We start from the raw sequence: 25,307 nt of genomic DNA, 5'->3' as shown, positions 1-25,307 counted from the left end.
CCCTCAGAATGTGACTTGGAGATAGTGTTTTTGTTTTAATGTTTATTTATTTTTCAGAGAGTGAGAGAGAGAGAGAGAGAGAAGAGCAGGGGAGGGGAAGAGAGAGAGGGAGACAGAGGATCCAAAGTAGGCTCCACACGGTCAGCACAGAGCCCAATGCTGGGCTTGAACCCATGAACTGTGAGATCATGACCTGACCTGAAGTCGGATGCTTAACCAAGTGAGCCACCCAGGTGATCCTGGAGATGCTTTTTTTAAAGAGGTAATTAAATTAAAGGAGGTCCTGTGGGTGGGTTCTAGTCCAACATCCAAAAGGACCAATGTCCTCCTAAGGAGACTCGGACACAGAGACATACCCAGGGAAAACACAAGGAAAAGGCAGCCTCTAAGAGAAGGACAGAAAAACCAACTCTGCCCACATTCTGACCTTGGCTTTCTAGCCTCCAGAACCCTGAGAGGCTATGTTTCTTTGTGGTGTTTAAGCCGCCCTGCCTGTGGTATTTGTTATGGCAGCCTGAGCAGACTGACGCACCTCCTAAGTGTCACAGCCTTGCCTCCCCTGGCTCGTTACCTCAAAATGCCTCCCAAGCAAGCTCTTTCCATTCTTAGTGATTTTCCCTGGACCCTCTTAGGATGAACCCAACTGACTCTCGATGAACATTCTGCTTCTACATGCCGAGGCGATCCTTTCTAAGCTTGCCGTGTACCCTAACGTGATACTGACAGAAAATAAATCTGAAGCAAGTCACCTTGCCTCATGAAGGAGGGAAGAGTAGCCTCCAACGTGGCCCGGCCATCCAATCTCTGCCCACGAGCCTCGAAACACATGTTCCTGAAAAGTCACGTTCAGTCTGTAGTCAAGACCATTCAATTTGCAAGATCGTTCTCTGGATGCATGACAAATAAGAGATGGGAGCCTGAGATGTCACCCAAGTATGTGCATGTTCCTGTGCACAATCTCCAGAAACACAAGTCTCTCCAGGCATCATTTTAAAGCCTTGGGCTCTTTAATAAAATTACAGTTCCAATGATACGAAGGCTTCAAGCTCTTTCTTCTGTGAAAATTTCTGCATGCATCACTTAGAGTAAAAATGAAAGGAAGCCCTTAGGCCCAACCTGAAAACAAGCACTATTGTAAATCTACACCAACATGCTAATAAGAACAGCTCCCCACACATGAAGATCGTCTTTTGAAAAAAAAAAAAAAAAAAAAAAAACAGCTGGATTAAAAGAGGCAAACATCTTACTCTGATCTTTTGTTGTTTAATTAAAAATGTTTATCAGCTGATTAAAGCGTTACTTAGATTTCTAAATAATGTGATAAATCTCATCTGGAGACCTCAGGCTCACTGCATGGCCGTGCTTTCCTAATTAATAACGTTTTCCGTGATAGGCAAAAGTTCGAAAGGCTGCCTCACAGGGTCACTGGAAGAAACCCAAGACATCATCACTGTGGAATTTCCAATCCACACATTTCACAATATTCCATTCCACATGAAGAGACACGTTGGGAAGCTTAAAACAAAACCTAGCCTCTCTTTCAAAACAGTTCCTGTGTTTTAACATTTCTAGAAGGAAATAACACATTAGGAGGAGCTGTTTTTATAAATGGGAATGTTAAGTTCAAGAGAAAAAGACGTATGGCTACTAACTGAAGAGATCGAACATGAAGCAAACAAAAACCAAAAAAAAAAAAAAAAAGATCATAAAAAAAGCTATCTTCAAATGACAAGCAATCTCTACTGCACTACGGACATTCTAAAATGCACCCCCTAGAGGAGAATCGTCTTCTGCCACCCCCACCCAGGGCTGAAATGAAAGAAGTGACATTCATGGAAATGTCAACAGTGCTGTGGGGCATTCAAAAGATCGGAGACTATTACTATAAATGAATTACTCTGTTAAAGCGGTTCAGTGTCCAGGATTAACACCACCAGCTGACACCCAACGCTGTCTGAAGGGTCAGGCTGTGCTTTGGTGTTTCACAAACAGTTGCACTGGGCACCTGAAAAAATGGTAAAAGGCAGGTCCATCTACTCAAGAAGAATGTGTTATGTTAATTGCTTCTTACTGGTGGCCTGCACGCAGAGTCAGCAGGTAAATGAGAATCACTCCTGCAAACTCCTTTGGTCATTGGCAGAGCCTGTTGTTCTTTCTCTTCTTCAAGACAGTTTCAGAGGAAGCTATGTTTACACTCAGCATGAGAGACCAAGGGCTTAAGAGAAGTACCAAGAGCTGATACTACAGAAAGACTGTCCCATCTCACAATTCACCCTTGTACCTACAGTAAATACACAGAATGACAGATGAATTCTACTCTTCATTAAAATTAGTATTTCTCCCTCTAAGAATGAATAGTGTAAGTTACAGACACATATAGTATAACTTCACTATCTGTAACTATTTCTAAAATTTGTATCTTGAGGATAAGATCTTCTGGAAGTCCTCAAGTTCCCTACAAACATGGGCTTTGACCATAGACTACATAACTCCACCAAATCCTAAGGCATCTTGGCATTCAACAACTATGCTCAGTTCTCATTATTTGAGGTAATCATTGCGATAGACTGAATGCATCCCTCCCCTCCCGAAAACTCATTTGTTGAAATCTAATCCCTAATGTGATATGTCTGGAGGTAGGGCTTTGGACTGTGATTAGGTCATGAGGGTGGAGTCCTCATGAATGGGATTCGTGCCCTTATAAAAGAGACACCAGAGAGTTCCCTCCCTCCACTGCCATGTTAGCACCCAGTGAGACTACAGACTACAGCGGCCTATGAAACAGAAAGTAGACTGTCATCAGACACTGAATCTACCTGCACCTTGATCTTGGACTCTGAGTCTCCAGAATTTTGACACATAATCTTTGTTGTGAAAGTCACCCAGTCTATAGTATTTTTGTTACAGCAGCCCAAACAGACTAAGACAGTCACGTTCTATGAAGTCACTCTGAACCCTGATTCAGTAGATACCAAATGATTATTCCCAGAGGAAATATGGGGTTAGGTTTCTGTGAGTGTCCAGACACAACATTTTCATCAACTGATCCATAATGCAACCTTATTTTAGGTTTAAAGAGACCTTATTTAATATATAACATTGATGCATTAACATCAAACTCACAGCCAACAGCGCTGCAAGTCACATATGAAGGAAACTTATCTCCATAAGACACAGCACGGCCTTCTCGCGCTTTGGACACCAGACAACTTCAGCACTACACTTGGGGGCCGTTTTAAGCAGCAAAACTCACCCATGAAACCCACAAAAATGTGAAAAAAGCATGGGACTAAGGCCCACAAAAAGGATGCTTGTGTATAGTGTGAGCTGAAAGAAGACAGCAGGTCAATGCCTTGTTCAACCTTAACTCAAATCTGCCCCTCTGAGCATATCCACCAATAACCATGAAGGCACCCCAAATGTGGATCTTGGAGTTACAGCAAATTTTTAACGAGTAGGCAAATTCGCAAATTGGGAATCCACGAATAACGACTGCCTACTGTACGAGGATCGTGTACGTCAAGTCCCCCATGGCTTGTTAGACAGCCTCCCCCTCCCAACCTCCAAGTCGGTGGCGCTTCGTACGTGCCCGTACCTGTATCCTGAGCAACAAGTGCCGGTTGGCATGCTCCAGTTTCTTCTGTCGGGTTTCAAGTTCCTTTGCACGTTGCTGTTCTCGTTGCAACTTTCGAATATAGTCCACAGAGGCTTTCAAAATGGTTCCCTTGTTCCAGCGCATGTCTCTGTAACCAAGACAGAAGAGAGCAGCCTTTCTCAGGACTGGAGGCACACTGAGGATCCATGATGCAGTGCACTCCATCTCTAAAGGCCTGGTAACAACGGCAAGCTGATGACAGCTGTCATTCATCACGCGCTTGCCATGTGCCAGATGCTGTCCACCCACTTCTTATGCATGATCTTAACCCAAACAAGTGCCTTGAATGGGAGGGACGTTGTGCACGTGTTGAAACAAGACACTCTTCACCTTGCCCTTGGTCACAGAATTACTATAGGGTATAGCCAGGACTTAGATTTAGGTCTGTTGATTACAATAATCAGTATTCTTAAAAACTATATTAAATAGTTAAAGGTTTCTAGGACTACCAATGTTAACTCATTCAGACAGACAGAATAAGCTACAGTTAAAAAAAAAAAATTCCATGAGATCCTACTACTTGACTGTGTGAAGCTTAAAAGATGTATCCTTGGATTTTCTCATGAATATTCATGGACAAGTTATCTAACCTCTCTCTGTGTCCCAATTACTTCATCTATAAAATGGTGATACTACACATGTATGAGCAGCCTCACAGGTATGTTACTAGACTATAAGGAAGCTTGTTACCTGAAGGTGCTATGAAAAGTTTAGAATGCGATTCAAATGATGGAGCAGGCATTGTGGTAAGGGCTCAACATGAGAATTATCACGGCTACCTTTAAATACCTTTTACTATGGGGGTACATTTTAAGGTGTTTTACAGCTCATTTAATTGTAACTACCTCAATGGCTAGGCACTGATATTATCCCCATTTTATGGATCGGGTAAAAAAAGGCACAGAGAGGTAAAGGGCCCAAGGTCACACAGCTAGGTCACACAGTAGAGCCAGGAAGCCTAGAGAATCTGGCTCCAGACTTCCACGTACTAAACCACAATATCGTTCTTCTTACGTGGCTGAGGTCTTAGAACAAGAAGACTAGGTAGGAATATTCTGATCCAAACCCCCCCCCCCCGCCACCCACTCCGCCTTTTTTTTTTTTTTTTTTTTAACAGACGAGGAAAATCAAGTACAAGAATTCAAGCATCTTCCCCAAGATCACATATCTAGTAAGGGACTGTTTTGGAATTCAAACCCGGGCAGCCTGAGCTTGGTGCCTTTCAGTTTTTAATCACTGTAGCTGTAATGCACTCATATATAAGGAAATTAAGAACACCATTAAAATGTAGGTAAAAGTGAGCTGAAAAATTTAGAGCACTCTCAGAAAAATAATTAAGAATGAAATTATAATTACATAAATGGTATTTCTGTAGTACTTTAAATTAATCAGAGCTCTTTCACAGTGTTCATGATGATGATGACGAGGACAATGAAAAAAAAAAAAAAAACGACTTAATGTATGAAAACTCTCCTACCCCATAATCTATAGCTGCTCAAGGCAGATTGAAGTATCAGCTGGGATGTGTGAATGGAGAGCCATTAAAACAAGCCACCAAGTAATTGATCCTCATATGGATTAGATGAAGAACAAAACAGAAATTCTCCCACGAGAGGCAGACTTAAGGCCCCTAGAGAATTCCCTGAGGTTTATCCCTGGGGTCTGAGCACCAAAGATGGCTACCCAGGGAGGTGTGCTGAGATAGAGGGAGCACAGACTTGTTTAATATTCAGGGCTGAGGTCAAAGTAACCAACACTTGAGCAGCCAGAGAGGGATGTAACCATAATGAAAGATGCCTCAACTAGACCAGTAGGTTGAAAAACCCACGTTGAAACACGTGAGCAGCGACTCAGTTTTTAAGAAGTGACTATTTCAACCAATTATCTCAGGTTTTGCTTCCTTGTGACATCCAATGAATCAGGCTTTTAGGCTTAAAGGAAGGGTTTTCAAACTTTTTTTTTCTTGTAATGAGAGCAACCCTTTTTCCACACAGAACTGTATAAAGATTCCCAATATATAAATCAGCGAAAGCGGATCTGCTATGGGGGGGAGAGCGTGTGGGGCTAAGACCCTGGTTCACTAGATGGTGTCTCTGTAGCAGCCCCAGAGCCTGTTCCAGAAACCTGGTAGGGAAAAACTCCCATTAGAGATTATAGTCCATTTATCTTAAAACAATGCCTACAATTAAAGATCGTTATCAGTTCAGATTATAAACACGTAAGTATTCTAATACAATAGAGAAAGAAGATATGCAAATAGAGGCTTTCACTGCAGCCCCATAATTTCATAATGTTGCTAAAGAGATTCACATGCTACAGTTTAAAAGAATATGCTAAAAAGTGAACGCTGATAAAGAACAGGAAAATGGGAATTCAATTTCAACTATCATGCAAGACTGACTATAGGAAATGAAGGTCGCAGCCCCTTAGTAGGATAAATTTGTGCGGCAGAACTGAGAATTTGAATGTTGTGAGTTTCAAAATGGCTTTTCCTTGAAACCTGGCAAAGCAAAATGTGGATGATGGAAATTGTGCTTGAACATTCATCAAAGCCACCTTACAATGGGCCATGATTTTATTTTATTTTGTCACAAATTCCCTGACAATAACGTGAATAGCAAATTTAATAAGGCTTGCATGAATAATGCTTGATTTCATCTTTACATTTTATTAGGTAGCTAAAAGGTTCTATTCAAAGGCTAATTTCAGACAATGCCACTGGGGGTCATTAAAACGTATACATCCTCCTGCCTCTTACATCAAACGGGTCACTTTCTAGTAGATAAAAATTGTGTACTTGTTGTCCTACTTGCTGACACAGTAGGAAAATTACCTTTACAACTGTTTTCCATCTGAAACGGGGAGAGGGGCGGTGTGGGTGGGAAGGTGGGCAGAGACTGGAAGCTGAAATCCAAATCTGCTGACCAGTACTTGAAAGAATTTTAAAAAATTATTTTTTTCTAGATCGGTAAAGCATATAAAGGGCATGCAACTTAAAAAAAAAATTTTTTTTGACCGTATGGCTGTTGAGTGTTAGACGTGGAGTCTCCCATACCAGCCCACAGATACTGTTGAGCTCTCCAGCAAATGGTCAACAGCTCTTGCTTGAACAGCTACTGAAATCTCTATCCTGCAACCATTAAAGAGAATTCTTCCAAAAGCTTGGTGATCATTTGCCAAGGAGTCTCAGATTTCAGAAAGCCACCTCCTCGTATCCAAAGCTGAAGACCTTATGCCCAATAACCCTTTAATACAATTCAGTTCATTTCTCTCAAAATTTTAGTTTGGCCAGACTAACAAGGAAAGGGATAACTATACCAGACGTGGAACCAATGGTTCAGGGGGGTGCTTCCTGACTCTGGTTTTTAGAACTGTGCCCTTTCTGCAACATATGAATAAGCATTAAGGTCCCCAAAAATATACAACGCAGATTAACATGGAATTGTACTCACGGATCATTGGACTTGGGAATCAAAGTACCTAGTTCTTTAATGCGATCATTTATGTTAAATCGTCTTCTTCTTTCAACTTCAAGAAAAGAGGACAGGAAGGGACTGTCAGTAACAGCACCACATACACATGTAGCATATCTTGTTAAAGCCATGTACGCATTAGCCTGGCCAGCCCAAGGCTGTGTTTCCGGATCTGGGTTTCCAGATACTATCATGGTTTGGGGACTGAGGTTCAAGTGCTTCCAAACAAATGAGTTACCTTTGTACAGAACTTCATCATTTACAAAGTGATGAGACTGTAATTTCTCCTTTGATTCTATAACACCCTGACACTGGAGTTAAGTCTCCTCAATGATAAATGACAAAACTACTTTGGGGGATATTAGGGACTTGACAAGGGTACCCAGGAGCAAGTGAAAACAGCCTGAACTCAACCCTGACCATTCAGACTAGGGGCAACCAACATTTTCTACAGGGCCAGATAATGAGGACTTTGGGCTTTGAGGGCCAAACTGGCAAAACTGAGGATGTTATGTAGATACTTATGTAACGAAAGAGAAGATAAGTTCCTTTTGTTTATTGACAACGTTCAAAATGTGACAATATTAACTGGATACTTTTTTTTTTTTTGCAATGCCAGTTGACTAATAAGAAGCGCTGGGTGCCAGAAGTTGGATTTTATATAATTCTCACATATCACAAAACATTCCTCTTTTGATTTTTTTAACCATTTAAAAACATAAGAAACATTCTTAGCCTACCGGCCGTACAAAACTCCCTGCCCTAGGCCCAGTGTTGCCCAACAGATATATACAATGTGAGTTACTTCCGTAATTTAAAATTTTCTAAGTAATCACATTGAAGAAGTAAAAAGAAAGAGGAAAAATTAATTTGAATATCTTGTTAAATCCAATATACGCATCCTTTCAACATGTAAGCTATATGAATTGTAACTAAATACTTAACATTCTTTTCTTTGTACTAAATTTTTGAAATCCAGTGTTTATTTTATAGTTTTTAAAGGTTGTATTTATTTGGAGAGAGAGAGGGCATGAGCAGAGGAAAGGGCAGAGAGAGAGGGGGAGAAAGAGAATCCCAAGCAGGATCTGCACTGCCAGCAAAGAGCCCGATGGGAGGCTCGAGCTCACAAACCGTGAGATCATGACCTGAGCCGAAATCAAGAGTCTGACGCTTAACTGACTGAGCCACTCAGGCGCCCCGAAATCCAGTGTGTATTTTATAGTTACAGCACCTCACAATTTGAACTATAGCGCATTTCAAGTGTTCAATAGGCAGATGCGTTGAGGGGATACAGTGCTGGGTAACACATCCTAGAAGTTAAGTTAAGCTTGTTTAACTACACCATGCGTCCTAACAGCGTCCCTATTTTATCAATTCAGTTGCATGTGTAGCTAAATTATCATCTTCTTTCGGGAGGGTGAAACAGTAAAGCATATGGGTTAATAAATGTTTCTAATTTACCTACCCGGGCAAATAAATTCCAAATAACTTAAGGTCTAATAAATCAGATTAAAAAGTTAACATTTTACTTTAAACATAATATAACCTAATACACATTTATATTTGACCTACTAGTAGTCCATACGTTTAGGTACATGATATATGCTACTTTCCCAACACATCCTGTATTTTTTCTTAGCAGAGGGATCCCTTCTATGATTAAATCAGGCATTTAAAATACTGCCTTACCATTAAATTTTTATAAAACAGAGACACTGATACTCACTGGTTCTAAAGAAGGAATTTTTGGACCTCTGATCTTGTAGCTAACCTCCCCCAAAACTAAAAGCATGACATGCTTTCTTACTTTTCCAAGCATATAACAATCAGAAAAATTCAAACAGCACTGAAATGCGTAACGTGAAGTAAAAGTTTCCTGTGATCCAGATACGACCACTGTTAAGTTTCTGACGTATCCTTTGTGATGATTTTTATTCTCTAACCAAGCTGCCTGCCCAGGGCACAGTTCTTGGAACGCTTCTTCATCTATATTCACTTACTCATGATCTCATCTCGTCTCATGGTTTTCTACGCCACACAAACACTGATGACTCCCACAGTTGTATTTCCAACTGAGACAGGTCCCTGAAACTCCAGACTCGCATGTCCAACTACTAGTTGTTTCCACAGGGAGGTCTAATGGGCAGCCCCAAGAGTCCAAACACAAGCCCCTGTTCTTCCATGCTCAAACGACTCCACCCACAGCCTTTCCCACCTCATTCACTGTAACTCCATTCCTCTAGTTACTTAGGCCAAAACCTTGGAATCAGTTCTACACCTCTGTTCCTCTCACATCCCACATCGGATCCATCATCAAAGTCTGTTGGCTCTATATTCGAAAGATCTACAGAATCCGCCCACTTTCAACCTCCACTGTTACCTGAGAGAAGCAACCATCATCTCTTGCCTAAGGATTACTGCAATTCTCCTAACTACCATCTGTCACCCACACCCACTGCTTCCTACCCACTCTGGTCTATTTAGACCACAACAGCCAGAGGGATCCCGTTAAAACCTAAGGCAGAGCATCCAACCCCTTGCTGAAAACCCGCCAATCATTTCCCACCTCACCGAGACAAAAGCCAGGTCCTCAAGGATCTGGTGGGCTCCCATCCTTGTGACCTCATGCTCTGCTCCTCTCCCTCTCTGACCACATCTTCTGTTGTGACTTACCGGTGTCCCACCTCCCATTAGCCCCACTGGCTTCCTGCAATTCCTCAACCAAACGAGATCCACTTCCCACTTTAGGACTTCATACTGCTGTTCACCCCGAGTGGAACACCCTTCCCCAAATATCTGTATGATTCTGCCCTCACCAACCTCAGGTAGTACCTCAGATTTACCTATGAGCCTTCTCTGACCATCCTATTTAAAACTGAACCACCACCTTGCATGCCTAATCTGACACTCTATCCTGTTGCCTGTACTTTGTCACCTCATAGAACCTTCAACCATCTGCATATTTCATTCGTTTGCTTCTTATGTAATATATAATTTATGATAACATAACATAATATAATAATTTAATATGCTATAATATAAACAAAATGTTTTATACTAAATGTTGCATATTATATGATATATATAAACAAATGAAATATGCAGATGATAGAAGGTTCTATGAGGAATATATATATATATATACACACACATACACACACATATATATACATACATATATATATATACACACATATATATACATATATATATACACACATATATATACATATATATATACACATATATACACATATATACACATATATACACACACACACACACACACACATACTTAGTGTATTATTTTTACATACTGAGATAATAATCTGTATATTATCTGCCACTTAACTGTTCTCACTCAGTAATATATTGTGGCTATCCATGTAAATCAGGTAAAAAAGACCAACCCCATTCTTCTTAAGAGCCACTGAGTATCCTTTATAGGGATATACTGTAATTTATTTACAAACACTCCACTGATGAATATTTAGACTATGTCTAATTTCTCCCTCTGTCAATGGTATAATGAACATTTTGGCCAGTGCTCACATACACATTTTACTTCTATCATGGTTTTTGTTCTGTACTGAAAACACCACCTTAATGTATTCGTTTGCTCATCTATTGGGTCTGCCCTTGAGTCAAATGGAAGCTCATAAGTGAGAAGCCTATCTCTCTAGTTCACTTCTGTAGAAAAATGCCTCAGACATAATGAGGGCTCAGTAAATAGTTATGAGTAAACAAATGAATGTATTATTTTGCACATTTTGGCAACTACTTTTACAAGGTAAGTTCTTAGAAGAGGAAGAGCTATGTCAATGGACAATCTAACCTTGAGTACTCATTTCTTTTTTTTTTTTTAATGTTTATTTTTGAGAGAGAGGGTGAGAGAGCACGCACACAAGCAGGAGAGGGACAGAGAGAGGGGGGACAGAGGATCTAAAGTGCGCTCTGCGCTGAGAGCAGAGGCTGACGCCGGGCTCGAACTCTGGAGCTGTGAGATCTTGACCTGAGCCAAAGTCGGATGCTTAACCAACTGAGCCACCCATGCCCCCCTTGAGTATTCATTTCTAATGGTTAGATGAGATTTTAAGATTTTTTTTTATAGACCTCAGAGTATGACCTAATCATGTTTATATTTTACTGACAACCCTAAACTTGAGAGTTCAGGTGCCTACGTAAAGGTATTGTTTTTGACAAGATCCAACTTCGTTTTCCACAGGTCAGTTAGGTGGAGTTTTGGGTAATGCCTGATGATCTTAATTCTAAGTTATATAGAAAGAACAAATGTCTTAGAGTACAATTACTTGGAAGCCAGAGGAGATCTTAGAAATATTACTCCCAATCTTTGGGTTAAAAGGAGCAGAGCTTCTCCCAGCTGAAATGGGAACTAGAAGGACAGTATCTATTAAAAGAAAGAACCCATCCCCTCTGGGACCCATCAATTCCTTTTCTCAGTACCTGACCTAGAGAAAGAAACTCCCCTGTACACAGACAGAGTGGCGCGTGTGCAAATGCTCACTGTGGCATTGCTTAGAACAGGGAAAAACTGGGGGCAGCACCTGGGTGGCTCAGTCAGTTAAGCGTCCGACTTTGGCTCAGGTCATGATTTCACAGTTTGTGAGTTCAAGCTCCGTGTTGGGCTCTGTGCTGACAGCTCGGAGCCTGGAGCCTGTTTCTGATTCTGTGTCTCCCTCTCTCTCTGCCCCTTCTCCTCTCGTGCTCTGTCACTCTCTGTCTCTCAAAAATGAATAAACATTAAAAAAAAAAAGTACAGGGAAAAGCTGGAAGTAATTTCAACACTTAGCAGTAGGAGAATCACTCAATTTCATACAGCCGTGCTATGGAATACTATACAACAGTTTTTTAAAAGGAGACAGACCTACACTAACAACTGCAAAGGTTCTTCAGGAAAGGCTGCTGAGTATAAAAAAGCAAACAGCAACAAATATGGATAACATGATACTGCTTGTGTTAAAACAGACACCAAAAAGCCCACTGTTTATTCTCGGTGTGCATGTGCACGTGTGTGTATTCTTAAACACATGGGCAGAGACTGGCAAGATCAACAACAAACTGGACAAAAAAAAAGAAAAACAAACCAACAATGATGACTTTTACGAATCAGAGGAGAATTCTAGCTTTATTCTATCATTTTAAATTCGGGTCTAATTCTATCATTTTTACCACAACAAAGTGTCTATACATAACTTATTACATTCTTAAAACTCAATTTAGGAAGAAGAAGACAGGAGGCCAAAAGATGAAAAATTCTTTTTAACTGTGCAGCCTCTTTTACTTTTGTTTATGAAACAAAAACCTTAAGTTCTCATAGGAAAAAGCTTAAAGATTTGATCAAGAGTAAATTAAACGTGTTTTTACATGTCAGGAGACTTTTTTTTTTTAAGTCACAAGTAAAGTCAGAAATTTGGGAGGGTACCTTACCCACTGACTCCCCTCCAGGTGTGTTTTTTTTTTTTTTCTTTCAAATCTCACTGGAGAAGGTGATCCCATCATCCCCTTTTGTTAATAAGTTCCAGTGTGAGCAACACTTATAATTGGGTAGTTGGGGATCAAGTCTCCCTCTCACCACACACACACACACACACACACACACACACACACACACACCATTACTATAAACAAGTAAAGTAAATACTTTTCAGAACACTGGAGAAAATGCAATTTGATTGGAGATAAAATATGGGGAAAATATATGTTACTTTCTCTGAAAAACAATTTTTCTTCCATAAATTATATCTTCATAACAGCTATACATATCAATTTCCTCCCCTGTAAGATTTCAAACAATTTTGATATAAAGGGGAACATCCACTCCAATCAAATATCATGAACATAAAACCAACTTACTCAAGTTGTGATTGTCCTTTTTTTGCCTCTCTTTGGCCAATGCTCTCGCTTCAGATTCTGTGGGAAAAATACACGCTGTGCACGTGAATGAAGTAATTAGAAACTGGAACGGTTCAAGGCACACAATGATGTCAACTACAAAACACCTCATTTTCTAAATATATAGAAGCTTATCCGACCAGATTCTAACAATCCAAAGAGGGTTTTTCAAATTATCATTCTTAAAAAGCTTGCATTTTTTCCAAAGCAATACTTACGAAATAAATGCAAAGACTTGGCTTCTACAAAATGGTAAAAGACCAGTAACAAAAATGTCTGACACACTACAAACATACAAGAGGAAAAATAAATAACCAGAGAACTAGGGAAATTTGCAGCTGATATTCTATTATCAGGAGTGAAATTTTCTTTTCATGCAACAGAACTTTGAGGTTATTTCTTCGAGGCCTTTGTAACATTGACATAAAAAACTGGGTACAAAAGCTATCACATTGGCTCTCTGACTGGTGGAAATGGACTCATTTTTTCAGAACTGGAAGCCAGGTTCCAACAGACCCTGCTGGAATGAAATTATGATCGTTAGGAGCAACTATTTTCCTAGTCTGGGTTTATGAAAACAAACAGAGGAATAGGGTACTAAAGCATTTGGAAGCAGCTCTATTGGAAAAGATGTATTTGCATAGCAACTCTTGTGAGTTCTCTGTGATGAGGGATTACTTTGCACCTTTCAGGACAGCAAACCAAAACAACAGAGAAACAGTCCTTTGACTAATCCTGGGTTTCTGGAACCTCTGTTATTTCCTTTTCAGAAGAGTTATCTGAAAGATTACACTACCTTAACTCATAATCTTACCCCAAAATAGAAACCTTTTTAGCATAACTCATAGCCACTAAAGTATGTATGTATGTATGTATGTATGTATGTATGTATGTATGATGCATGTATTATTATGTACAAATAAATAATTCAGAAGCTAAATTATTTCAACTGGGAAGTTCAATCCAAATGATTTTCTATTTGTTTCTCACATGAGCACTACAGACAGCTTTTATTCATACACCCTCCACTTCACTATCTTTTGTTTTCTCACTTTATTTCTCCCTCCCTCCCCGCCTTTTTTTTTTCAGTTTGCCAGCCACACACCATGGTTTTCTGCCTTCCAACTTCAACCCACTAACTGTGGACCAGCTTTGGCCAAGGCAATCTGGTGAACTTCTCTACCATCTGGTAGCTTCACCCACATCCTCCCCAAGGGGGTGGACTCTTGGCCTGGGTGGGGGGGGGGTGGGGAGGTTCTTTCTCAAGCCTGGATACCCCCTGCAGCCTCAGGATCTTCTTTAACATATCATCCTAAGTAGCTGCTAGCCTGTATTTGGTTAACAATTCTATATTTTAAACCTCCACTGTTCAAATCACCATGTGGTCTCTGCTTCCTGACCAGAATCTAACATAGGTGGGAAAACCAAACTTAAGAAAGATAATTTTTTCCCTGTAGATCAGATCTGACTCCTAAGCTTTTGGCTACATCATACTCCTGCTCCAACTAGCAGTGTTCAGAACCCTAATTCCTGTCTATTTTTCCTTTTCCTGCCTGGAAAGGTCATTTTCTACGATAGAAAATGATTCTGGAAGTGTATACTTCATTATATCTGCTTACTTTCTTTAAAAAATCAACGTCTACCCCTTACCTATTTCTCTCATTCCCACCTGTTGCCTCTGTTGTTTTCTTTTGTTTTTGAAGAAGCAAACACATAATTCAAAACCCCACTTTGCACTTAAGTTGTAAGAATTCTGTTCATGTCACGCTAACCACATTTTATCATTACTTAGTATAGATCTCGGCATTATTTTCTAAGAACTTCATTGCACTGTTCCTTCCTGGTAGGGTTCCTACTTTTTTGTTGACTTCCGATGAGTTTTAATATTAATTAGTTTTATCCTTTATTTAAAAAAAATTTAATGTTTATTTATAGTAGAGAGAGAGAGAGCACGAGTAGGTGAGGGGCAGAGAGAGAGGGAGACAAAGAATACGAAGCAGGCTTCAGGTTCTGAGTTGTCAGCACATAGCTGATGTGGGGCCTGAAGTCACGAACCACGAGATCATGACCAGAGCCAAAGTCGGACACTTAACTGACTAAGCCACCCAGGTGCCCCAATTAATTATCTCTTTTAAACCAAATCAATGTTTGTTTTTCCAAATGTCTTTCTCTTGCCACTATCTTCTGAAATATTTTTTTAAAAAAGACACCCTTGAACAAATAGGAATTTTTTGCACCGAATATATTTTCCGTATTTTCAGCGTGTTCACGTAATCCTGCAAGATGCAAGGACCAAACATGAAAAAGGGGGATAAGGTGAGGGCCATAAAATTCAGCATGATAGAATGCCAGTTCTAATGTCATTTCGTCATGTTTTAATGGCCAAATGCTCTCCCTAAAGCGTTAAACAAAATGGTGAAATAGGTAATTTCACACTTGCCCCAGGAACAAACAATACCCATTGCTCGGTTTTATAATCTATTTTTTTTACTCCGTGTAATAAATCTTTTGCATGTGATTTAGCAAAAATAACAGGAGGCATCTGAAGATGTTAAGAAATTCATTCTTACCCTATCCTGACAACTGTGGGCTTGAATGTATGTCCAACAAAATATCTGCCCAGGGTTCTCAAACGCAAATGCTTCTAGGGGCTTAGCACAAACACCAGATGGGTTAGAGACATCTGATCATTAAAAATGTTGCCTAGTGCCCCCAGCCCAAAGGGGACAGCAGCCACAGACACAATGAGGGGTGTCACGGAGTTCTAACAATGCCATGGAGTGACAGCAGCCCCAATTCCCAGTACCTCAAATACTGGAAATTTCCAAGTATAAATCTTCCATCTTAAAATATTGCTCAATGTTTTCACCACTGCATAGACCTAAAAAAAAGTATGTCTACGAATTGGCAAGAGTCTGGAGGTCACAATTTTGAGAACCGTTGTTTGTCAGGAAATCAACAGAAAATCCCCAGTAAGAGGCACTCTTGCCAGGATTTACCTGTGAGCTCCCTTTTTATGTTGGGAAGGTTGGCTGGACAGGAGTTGCTGATGGTGAGGCCTGGGGGTGGCAGTCCTTGGTTGCCATAAAGATCAATCAGATTTCCAGAGACAGGTAACTAGAGAGAGAAAAACAATGATAGAAACAAACCGTTGGACAGCTCCTCATTCAGCTAGAACCCGTATCGATTCCGGACTTTACTTAAAAGAAACGGTAGGATGCAAAAAGTCATTTTTTTAAAACAGGAAAGCACGACATGTTTACTTTTTCACTCACTCAGAGACATGGTCACCTTAGCTCATTCCCTTTGAGAGAAAGAAGGACGTGGAATCTCCTACCCATTAGATGGCTATATTACCAGCCTATACGTACATTTTGAGCATGCAGACAATGGATAATGTGGCAAACTCACTATCTAGCACATCCAGGGGCATACGCTAAATGTTTGGTAAAGGTCGGCTATTACCGTAAAACAGGGTTCTGTGTGGCATGACTTTTTCACCAAAGCACGTTTTTCATCAAAGTCATTTTTTCCGTCCCTCTCCTTTTTTATCTCTCTTCACTATAAAGAGCACTTTTGCAGCGGAAAAGCACTGAGAAGTGTTTTCTATTGGCAAAGAAATGGTTTCCTCATTGCTAAAGAAAAGCTATTTTCCTTGAGAGTGAAATCTTTCGCAAAGCCACAAGAGGGAGCCCACTGACTTTAATAAAAGAACAAAACATACACTTTAAAAAAAAAAAAAAAAAAAAAAGGAAAGTATTTAGCCTTCTCAACCTAGCTTAAGAGTGTTTTTCTCCAGTTCTGAGTTGAATCATTTGAAGTAGTGAACTTATTTCTGTCCCCAGTGCTGCTTTTCCTGTACTGAGTTCACTGGAAGAGTCTGATGTGCCCGTTTTTGGGCACAAGAGGGGCCCCGGACATTTCCTCTTCCCACCGGCTGAAAAAAAGTTCTCAACTATCACTCTGGGGACACAGTTAAGTGACCTCACTTCTGCCACTGCAGAAACTCCCCATTCCCAGCTTAATTCAAACACTTCCTGTAAACTATTAACACCGTGTAAGAAATTGATCATTTAACCCTTCCTGTCCTTGACTATACACTCTAAGTTTTACTCCACGTCTGAGAAAAGTGAATGTTTACTGACCAAGGGGCTCCAATAAAGATGACATTGAAGATTTCACCTTTCATTTTCTCCAGTGGCTACTAACATACAGATAAAAATATCTCACAAAATAAAGATAGAAATGTGTTTCCCTTCATCGGTAGCCTTCGACCATCTATCCACCATGGCTTTTAAGTATGTGCTCTATGAAATCAACCCCGAACTAAACCTTCAAACGAAAGAGATGGGGAAGGCCTGTACTTTCTGGCAGGTAAACAAGGATACCAGCTTTAATATGACTGGGGCCTGAGGGCAGGGAGGACAGACAGATCAGCAGAACACCTCTCTCTCTTTTCCACTCAGTCTTTTGCTTCTTTTTGAAGGCAGGATGTATGTTATGTATATAAAATGTAATATATATATCCCATTATACAGATTCATATATACAATGCTCTGTGATAACTTAAAATGTCCTTGAACCACAATTCAAGCCCCTCTAGCTAAGAACCTGATCAAAAGTGACTGTGATTATTAGCTGTCGTTTTACTAAGTGGTTTTATTTGAAGTAGGTCACCTTCTTAGGGTCAGTCTCTTCCTGTGTGTGCTCAGTCATACTCTTGTCCAACTTAAGACACCAGAAGGAAAGGGGTGCAAATCTCTCAGCACAGCACTGTAAAGAGTTAGAGCATCAAAACTTCTAAAGTTGCTATGACATCTCATAACCCCTCTGGATTCCTCCTATCTTTCCGGAGTTTCAGATTTTTGAGGAACTACTGAGTATTAATAAACTAAGAATGTGGCTTTAAAAATTTGGGGCGCCTGGGTGGCGCAGTTGGTTAAGCGTCCGACTTCAGCCAGGTCACGATCTCGCGGTCCGTGAGTTCGAGCCCCGCGTCGGGCTCTGGGCTGATGGCTCGGAGCCTGGAGCCTGTTTCCGATTCTGTGTCTCCCGCTCTCTCTGCCCCTCCCCCATTCATGCTCTGTCTCTCTCTGTCCCAAAAATAAATAAAAAACATTGAAAAAAAATTAAAAAAAAAAAAAAATTCAATGCAACAAGCTAAAAAAATATATTTCCATTCCTCTAGAAATACAAATCACATCTATTATATTTTCAAATGCAAACTGTAAGCAACACGTGCAATTGTGTTATGATGATGATTTGTTAGGGAAAATTAATAGACAAGACATACATAGGGAGCTTTAAAAAAAAAAACCTTTAAGTCACCAAAGGACTTACAGTGAATAGATATCTGATTATAAGCTTTTCCAGGACAAGAACATATGTTCTAAACATATTCTAAAGGAAAATGTGTGTACATATACCAAATAAATGCAGACTCACATGGAAGGGAGGGAGGGAGGGAGACAGAGACAGACAGACATGGAGCAAAAGAAACAAAAACTGGGAATGAGACAGAGGCAAAGACTCAGAGTAGGGGTGGAAACAGGAAGAGAGAGACACATGTGCATACGGGGAGAGAGGTGGACAGACAGATGGAGAGACATGCAGGATGGCGGTGGGGAGAAAGAGAGCAAGACTGGGGACCCCCAGAGAGAAATGGATTGGGAGGGAGCTGAAAACTCCAGAAAAGATTGCTGTGAATGGCAGGGAGTGACAGTGGGGCCCGCCAAGAAGGGAGATGAATTAAAATCTCTAGAACAAGACGCCTTATCGGGTACTCCACTGAGGTCAGACATCATTACTTCCAGTCCCCAGAACGGCTCATAAGTGTCCACCTACTTCTCTGCAAGATTTCCTGCTCTGGCTGCTTTTCCAACACTTGCCGAACAGGAGCTGGCAGCATGTACCTTGCCGGAATAGTTTGCTGGGGAGAGTTTTTTGTGTGGGGTCCTACTCTGGGCCAGGTACGGAACTAGAAAGGCACTCTGTGGATGTCATCTTAACGGCTTTTATGGCAGAAAAACCATGGGGCTAGCTATGTGTGAACAGAGCTTTGTGGTAGGAGGTTCATATACTATATTAATAACAGTATTGGGGGAGGGGTAGTGTCAATCTGCTGATAAACCAATTAGAAAGTGCAATTTTCAAGTCATCTCCAACTGGATCTAAGCAAATAAAAACCTAGTTGCTCACTAGCCAAGTATGGATGCTCAAATTTACGCATTAGTAGTGCAGCCATTCATAGGCGGGCTTAGGAGCCAGAGAACTAGCTTAAAACCTGCCTGTGTTACTGACCTGCTGTGTGATATTAACCTCTCTGAGGCATGGTGCCACCTCTGAAGAGTGGTGATCACATCACCCATCTCACAGGGTTGTGTAACAATTAGAGGTAACAGGGGGTGAAACACTGTATTTAAGTGATCAGTGCACTGCCAGGTTTGGTAATATGATTTTCTACAAAGTACTGTATTCCCAACCCGCTCTAAACTTTGATCAATGACACCACATATGCCATGTTAATTACTATGTAGCCTGTCAACCACTGTACCAATTTTGCCAGGCTGCAGTGCAAATCTAAATATAGGAATCAAGGGAACTACAGGGCTGTATTAATGGCTCAGTGTTCAAATTGAGGCTTCTCCATTGGGGACCCCTTCCCCTTCTCTGAGGGGATCTGTCAACTTCTAGAGTCATTTTGGGGTGTGACAACTGGGGGGGAGTGGAGGGTACCACTGGCATCTAATGGGTGGAGACTGGGGATGCTGCTAAAAACATCCTGCAATGAGCAGGACAGCCTCATAACAAAGAATTATCCATCTCGAATGTTAGTGGGGCTGAAGCTGAGAGACTCCGCCCCTAAATGGTGCCTTATGTTGTGTGTGTTAATGGCTGTCATTCTTTGAGACTACTAAGTGGAAGGTTGATTACACATCATTCTGGGGTGCCTGGTTGGTCAGTTAAGCATACAACTTCGGCTCAGGTCATGATCTTCCAGTTTGTGGGTTTGCACCCCACGTCAGGCTCTGTGCTGACAGCTGAGAGCCTGGAGCCTGCTTCGGAGTCTGGGTGTTCCCCTCTCTCTGCCCCTCCCCCGCTCGTGCTCTGTCTCTCTTTCTCTCAAAAATAAGTGACATTAAAAAAAATTTTTTTTAGGGGTGCCTGGGTGACTCAGTCGGTTAAGCATCCGACTTTGGCTCAGGTTATGATCTCACAGTCCGTGAGCTCAAGCCCTGCATCAGGCTCTGTGCTGACAGCTCAGAGCCTGGAACCTGCTTCGGATTCTGTATCTCCCTCTCTCTCTCTGCCCCTCCCCTGCTCATGCTCTGTCTCTCTCTGTATCAGAAATAAATAAAACACTAAAAAATGTTTTTCTAATTTTTTTTTAAATAAATACAAAAATAAACATGGCTTTCTAATTACAAATCGGCCATGCATATTTAAGAAAGGATTCTGTGGTTCCCCTTCTGGGTTAGAAAAACTGCCCCATAAACATAGCCAACATTTATAATTAGGGCAAAATAATATCTTTGAAGCTAAGGAAGAGGAAGAGGCATCTTCCGTTAACATGGATATGTCGTGGGGCGCCTGGGGGGCTCAGTCGGTTACGCATCCGACTTCGGCTCAGGTCATGATCTCATGGCTCGTGAGTTCGAGCCCCGCGTTGGGCACAGCTCAGAGCCTGGAGCCTGCTTCAGATTCTGTGCCTCCCTCTCTCTCTGCCCCTCCCCCACTCATGCTCTGTCTTTCTCCCTCTCTCTCAAAAATAAACATTAAAAAAATTAAACAAAAAAAAATTTTCACTTCCAGCATAGAAGTGTACAATGTCCAGATCGAAGCCACAGTCTGATAGGGACAAATAAAGAGGGGGTGAATGCCTATGGGTCTGTGCCCCAAACTTGGTTTGAATTGTGTTCTTCAATGTTCTGCTCCACCAAAATGAATATTTTTCCAAGTAAATGATCATTGTAAAATATTATTATTTTTTTCTTTCTGGATGTTCCCCTTCTCTGAATCTCAATTGAGCACTGTGAGCACAAGTAAACTGGGACTTTTATTCTTTGTTTGTAATGGTACAAGAGGGCCCTTGTGCTCTTAGAATAGTTATTTCTAGACTCCAATTCCCTTAGGATAGTTTCCTCTCTAAGTGTTCCTTCCACTTTACTTTTTTTTTTTCAAGAAGTTAACTTGAAATAAAGCATATCAAAGAATCAAATAAACGGAAAAGAAATGCCTAACATAAAGAATGTGAAGTTTAAACTCTACTGTCGGGGGAGAAATTAAAATGTGAGTGACGTGCGGTAGCTTTGTTGTTTCTTTTGACAACCCAAGCCCAAGTTTATCAAGAATAAGAACTAGGAACCAACATTTAGTAAGTGCGTATCAGAATCAAGACTCTTCTAAATGCTTTTTGTAGATTAGCTCTTGCCATTTTCATATGAATTCTATTGTCTTAGTTGCTCTTATTATTATTCCCATTTTCCAGACAAAGAAAGTGAGTCAGAGGGGTCAAATAACTCACTCAAGAGTATGCACTCAATTCAGCTGTCTGGCTCATGATCTGAGTTCCTAATCTCTATATTATAGGGTCTCCACTAATAGCAAAAGGCTGAACTGCTTTGGTCATGGTCTGGTTCTGCTGGGGTTACCTTTAGACTTTTTCAGCGTGCAAATATAGAAAAGTAACGAATGCCTGGATAGTAAGCGGCATCTGAGGGTGCTACAGGTGACTCCTGCCCTGGCTGGGAATTAATTCAACGCTGCCCAGGGCATCTTTCCCACCCAGGAGCTCCCCTGAGATTGCGCCTCTGCTCCCGAACTACCCTCCTCTATCTATTCAAGGTCTGACGCAGTCTCCTCTTTCCAGGCTGGGAAGCTCTATGAGCAGAGGTAGGAAACCTCACTCATCTTCATCCACAGCACTTCACTCAGGGCTGGTGACACAGTAGGTATTCAGTAAATGCTAATTCAATCATAAAGTTAGCTTAGGAGCAATCAGATAATCAAGAAATAAGGTTTCCATTCTAATGTAGAATGACTGAGGAGACATGGGTATTCAGTCTAAAGGAGAGAAGCAGGGGCGCCTGGGTGGCTGAGTTGGTTCAGTACCCAACTTTGGCCACGTCATGATCTCTTGTGAGTTCGAGCCCCACGTTGGGCTCTGTGCTGACAGCTCAGAGCCTGGAGCCTGCTTCAGATTCTGTCTCCCTGTCTCTGCCCCTCCCCTGCTCATGCTGTCTCTCTCTCTCTCTCCCTCTCTCTAAGAATAAGCATTAAAAAAAATAAAGCAGAGAAGCAAATGGGGGTCTTGAAAACGGTCTTCAAAAGGTTTGTCATGAGGGGGCACCTGGGTGGCTCAATTGGTAAAGCTTCCAACTTCGGCTCATGTTTGTGGTTTTGAGCCCCGTGTTGGGCTCTGTGCTGACAGCTCAGAGCCTGAAGCCTGCTTCGGATTTTGTGTCTCCCTCTCTCTCTCCCCCTCCCCTGCTCAAACTCTGTCTCTTTCAATACATTAAAAAAAGAAGAAGAAGAAGAAGAAGGATTGTTCTGAGGACAAGTTCTCCATGAGGCAAACTGGGACCCATGTCTAGAATTCATACAGAAACTCATTGTAACATCTGAATTATAATTATTAAGTATGATGTTATTTTAAAATAGAACTAGATGGGGCGCCTGGGTGGCGCAGTCGGTTGGGCGTCCGACTTCAGCCAGGTCACGATCTCGCGGTCCGTGAGTTCGAGCCCCGCGTCGGGCTCTGGGCTGATGGCTCGGAGCCTGGAGCCTGTTTCCGATTCTGTGTCTCCCTCTCTCTCTGCCCCTCCCCCGTTCATGCTCTGTCTCTCTCTGTCCCAAAAATAAATAAACGTTGAAAAAAAAATTTTTAAATAAAAAAAAAATAAATAAAAATAAATAAAATAGAACTAGACACATAGATGCTCAAGGAATATCACCTGAATAAAATACTATCAAAATTACTTGATAGTATAAAAAATTACTTAATAATTTCGATGTTGTTAAGTAAACTTGTTTCCAATGCTGAATGCTACACATACTTTATGAGATGACCATGTGAGGCAGGTACAATTATCAGTCTGATTTTACAGATGGATAAATGTAGGACTTCAGGAAGCTACGTAACACACAAGATGACAGAGGAAATGGAAGGCTTTGGATAGGAACCCAGATATGAGCACAAATCCCCAACTCTTAACCATTGTGTTTTCCTGTTTGTCTTGTGAGCTAGTGCATATCTTTCTTTAGAGGCTTTCAAGAAGATGCATGACTGATTCTATGTGTGTATGCGGGGGAAACGGAAGATATATAAGGGAAGGCTAATGCACAGAGTACTCGGTTGGCTCAGATGACTTCAAAGGTCCTCACTATTGGAGAAAATTTTTTAAATGATTTATAAAAAAAAATCTTATTAAGTTTATAGTCTTCCTGAGTGCGCCCAGATACCACTCGACACCACTGGCAAAATGACCACCTTCATCAAGCAAAGTTCCTTTGGGCTGATTGGGCCATTGCTAATAATTGCAGCGAGGGCATTGAAAACATTGTAAACATACCCATGTTTCCGAGTATATTTATACATTCCACAGTGCAAGCTCTCCCAAGTGTTTTGCTCACATTCATCCCAGGATTTCGACTGCTGACAAGGGTAGCCCTCCTCACAAGAGGCACAAAGTTGGAAGCAGAAGGGTTCCGAATGATGCCAACTAAGCGCTCCAAGAGGGTGGGGAGATTGTGGCATGGAAACATCTGTCAAGATGGCAGAACATCCAGATCTTTCAAAAACGGGGGGGGGGGGTGAGTTTAAATGGGGAGGAAGCTGACAAAGACTGAGGATCCTAGAAAGGACTTTGGGGTTTCAAGGGGGGTTGTCACCCTTCAGGACTTCAGGTAAGTGAACTGAAAGAAGTGAAACAAGATGGAAAAGAAAAGAAAATGCTACCTATAAAACTTGAGTGTACTATAGTAAACTATTTTGGTGTAAATAAGCAAGGGCTATCATATTCCCTGGCCATGGGGATTTATTTACAGGAACTTATGCTCTAAAAAGATTTTCTATTGTGGTAAAAATTCCTATAACATAAAATTTAGCATCTTACCCATTTTGAAGTATACAGCCCAGGAACGCTAAGTCTATTCACATCATTGTGAAACAGATCTCGAGGACTTCTTCATCTTACAAATCCCAAACTCTGCACCCATCAGAGAAGAACTCCTCTCACATCCCTCTCTCCTATGGAAATTAGCCTTTCAAATATAGGTTATTCAAGAATATGATAGCCCCGTGGCATTGATCTCAGAGAAAACAAAATAAGATTGGACAAGGCATTCCAAAGCCAATTCAAGAGTCTTGTCTCTGACACACCCAAGCTATGTAAATCTGTGCAAGACCAGAGAACCTTTCCTAATCCTAAAAACGAGGGTAATGATACTACCCCAACTTGACTCACAGAATTACTGCAAGGACTAGAGTCACAGAATTAGTACAAGGACTAAATAAGACCTACAGTAAGGCTTTGGCTAAGTGGCAACATAAGCCACCACTCTAAGGAGTGAAAAAAAAAAAAATACAGGCAAGGCTCCAAATTATAGAGAGAAGGAAATTGAATAAACCACTGCTTTATTAACTAAAATTGAATAGATTTAGATGAAGAAAGGTAACTCAAACGTCAGTCTATCATCTGTGAATAGTAAGGTACCACCTTTTACTTTAAAAGGTGCATTCATTTGTCATGCCAAGGAGAATGCTACTGTAAATAGTATACTCCATAGTATTGCCCCTGGCAGCGGGCACTATGTTGGTCACTAGATGTCCGGGGGAAGCCTGTTGTCCTAGTGACAGTGGACTTGGAAGCCAGGGAACGTGGAGCTTTATCAGGGGGTTACTGATAAACCCACGAGAAATTTTTAATTTCTGATGTCAAAGTCACTTATTTGTGATCCTGAGACAATTCCTTGGTTTAGTATTAATAAGTTTCTCAATCAGCCACTTGCAGACATAAACTAAAAGCTCAGGAAAAAAGGAGAGAACACTGGCAATAACTCAAGATATTCTTTTAAAAAAAAAAGTCATCAATACCGTATTTGCCATCTGCAAAGCAGGATCCATCAAGCCCAGGATTTCTTCATTATAACTTGATTCTAGGCTAATGATGTCATCAATTACATCATCCATCTGTAGGAATAAAAGGGCAATGGAAGAGACAAATATAAGCAAAAACTGTACAAAGCAACCCAAAGAGAGATCCATG

General features: G+C 41.0%; 1 protein-coding gene across 15 annotated transcripts in view; it reads right to left on the bottom strand.

Annotated features, from left to right (window-relative positions):
- MITF (melanocyte inducing transcription factor) overlaps positions 1 to 25,307 on the bottom strand; it is a 225,063-nt gene that overhangs the window by 5,709 nt on the left and 194,047 nt on the right. For 8 of the 15 annotated variants that reach the window (XM_045493535.1, XM_045493536.1, XM_045493527.1 and 5 more), the window contains 5 exons: positions 25,136 to 25,231; positions 16,041 to 16,158; positions 13,003 to 13,077; positions 7,108 to 7,183; positions 3,596 to 3,743 (listed from right to left, as the gene is read on the bottom strand). In XM_045493535.1, the coding sequence (XP_045349491.1) occupies positions 3,596 to 3,743; positions 7,108 to 7,183; positions 13,003 to 13,077; positions 16,041 to 16,158; positions 25,136 to 25,231 (513 nt within the window). The remainder of the gene's footprint in view (positions 1 to 3,595; positions 3,744 to 7,107; positions 7,184 to 13,002; positions 13,078 to 16,040; positions 16,159 to 25,135; positions 25,232 to 25,307) is intronic. The other 7 variants (XM_045493529.1, XM_045493537.1, XM_045493530.1 and 4 more) reach the window with 1 other exon arrangement.

This window comes from Leopardus geoffroyi, chromosome A2 (genome assembly GCF_018350155.1).
Source record: "Leopardus geoffroyi isolate Oge1 chromosome A2, O.geoffroyi_Oge1_pat1.0, whole genome shotgun sequence".
In the NCBI taxonomy this organism is placed as follows: domain Eukaryota; kingdom Metazoa; phylum Chordata; class Mammalia; order Carnivora; family Felidae; genus Leopardus; species Leopardus geoffroyi.
Note: the sequence above shows the minus strand (reverse complement) of the source record. Positions and strands in the feature narration are given on the sequence as shown.